At 32.3% G+C, this 2069-nt stretch overlaps 1 protein-coding gene across 1 annotated transcript in view; it reads left to right on the forward strand.

Annotated features, from left to right (window-relative positions):
• LOC144437727 (monomeric sarcosine oxidase-like) overlaps positions 1 to 922 on the forward strand; it is a 6510-nt gene extending 5588 nt beyond the window's left edge. The window contains exon 8 of the mRNA XM_078126736.1: positions 141 to 922. Within this exon, the coding sequence (XP_077982862.1) occupies positions 141 to 300 (160 nt within the window). The 3' untranslated portion in view covers positions 301 to 922. The remainder of the gene's footprint in view (positions 1 to 140) is intronic.
• The last annotated feature ends 1147 nt before the right edge of the window (positions 923 to 2069 follow it).

The raw sequence follows: 2069 nt of genomic DNA on the forward strand, positions 1-2069 counted from the left end.
ATTTTGAATGATTCACTAGTCATGTGGGAAGTTCTTATTAATCTTAACAATTCATGAACATAATACGCATAAAAAGTGGAAGCTGTCCTCGATTGTCATGAACACCTGTTTGAATTACTTCTGTTTATGTTTTGTTTCAGGTTTTCATGTTTACTTGGAAAGATACTGACCCAGCTGGCTGTTGATGGAAACACCCAATATCCCATTGACAGCTTTAAGTTGGACCGTGAAGCACTTACTGATCCAAACTACGTATCACGTCTTACATTAGGGAAGTCAACAGAGAAATCTAAATTATAACCTGTGAACAATCACGCATTCCTAGAAGGTAGTATTTCTAAAAAGTTATTTGATGGGAAAATGTGAAACACGGTCTTAGTTTTAATTAACAGTGACAAACTTTGCCAAAACTGTAATTAAACCTATTTTATACAACCCATATTGCATGCTAGACAGGGTACTCTTCAATTAACTATTTCAAGAATCTAAATTTTAGTAACTTTGGCTCATGATTACTAAATTGTCTGTAATTTTAGCATCTGTCATTGCGTTATTTTCTTGATTTCCTTTTAATATTGTTGTTAATGCTTTTATTATTGTATATGTCATCTATTTTTGTCGCTAGTGACCAGAAACGATTTTCCAGGTTCACATTATATGTACAATAGAGTTATTTCTATTCTTAGACTTTTCTATACACCAATTTTCTACAAGAAGAAACAAAAGGTGGTAATTTTGGATTATATCTCAAAATTTTGGTTTAAGCAGTAACATTTACAATAAGAATTTAATCTATATTTCTGTTGATGCACCATTTGTATGAGTACTAATTTTAACATTTAAAGGTGTCATGTATTTAAAAAAAAAAAATTTTAAACTATAAATATGTAGGAAGTCATTTTCATACACAGGGTATTTTACAAATATACAAGTAGCAGCATTCTTGACAATGAATATTCTAATAAATGTAGACAACATTTATAATGTTGCAATAAACTGATTTCTGCTGGTATTGTGTTGTTTGTGTGATTCATTTATCAGTGTATTAATGTTATACTTGTTGAAACTTGTCTGACTGGGATGTTTTGTTTTTGATGATGTGGTATACAATTTCCAGTGGTTCAATAAAAACAAAACGCACCTCATTGTATATCCTTACTTGCTATTGTTGACTTTAATTTGCAAGTCAGCAGATTTATGAAATTGGAAGATAAGGAGTTCAACAATAGGGAACTTGCAAACCCACCATGTTGAATGTTGCATCATGGGAAATGTGATAATAAATACTAATGAATTGGTATTGTAAACAATAATGTTACATTGTTTGCAACCATGAATGATCAATTCATAGTTACCCTGACTATTGTGGGAGGGTTTTTTTTATTGATAGCACCAGATTTGGTGTTATGATAACCACAGATAATCTCATAGTCCTTTGCAGCTGAGCATGCTCAGTCTGGATTGCAAGTTCCTTTTTGCCATACTTTCATATTCCCATTCTTTATTTATTTGTAATGTTAGACAATCAATTCACCAGTCGATGAGATTATACAAGTCATCCCAGAAGTAAACTGGATTCATCCTGTAGTTATACTGTAAAAACATCTTTCCATTCTTTTGCCTTCATAAATTGCATGTGTAGGAAATTGCCAACAATTGAAGCATGAAGAAAAGTATATCATGCCATCACTCAACAAAACCTGTAACCATCACTCTTACAGCTAAAATGGTGTTTCACTTGTGTAACATGACACATTCAGACAACTTCTAATGCAAATGAAACAATTACATAGGTGTCATACACAGTGGGGCTGCAGAGCAGAAGTAAAGTTCATATGTTGATTATCAGTTAGAAAATAAACAACTGAAGCCATTAAAATCATCAACTCCATGTGTAATGTTTTCATTAGAAGCCAGTTTAACACTGCACAGTGAAAGAATAGCAATGCTCATCAGTGTTCAATGTGATTGGGTAAAGGATCCTGCTGTGTTTATTGTGTCTCTGTTATTGTTAGTCTAGAGTTGAAATATGTCTATCTTTGTGTCAAAAAAAGGTAATGTCCATGAGT

The sequence above is a fragment of the Glandiceps talaboti genome, chromosome 7 (assembly GCF_964340395.1).
Source record: "Glandiceps talaboti chromosome 7, keGlaTala1.1, whole genome shotgun sequence".
Taxonomy (NCBI): Eukaryota; Metazoa; Hemichordata; class Enteropneusta; family Spengelidae; genus Glandiceps; species Glandiceps talaboti.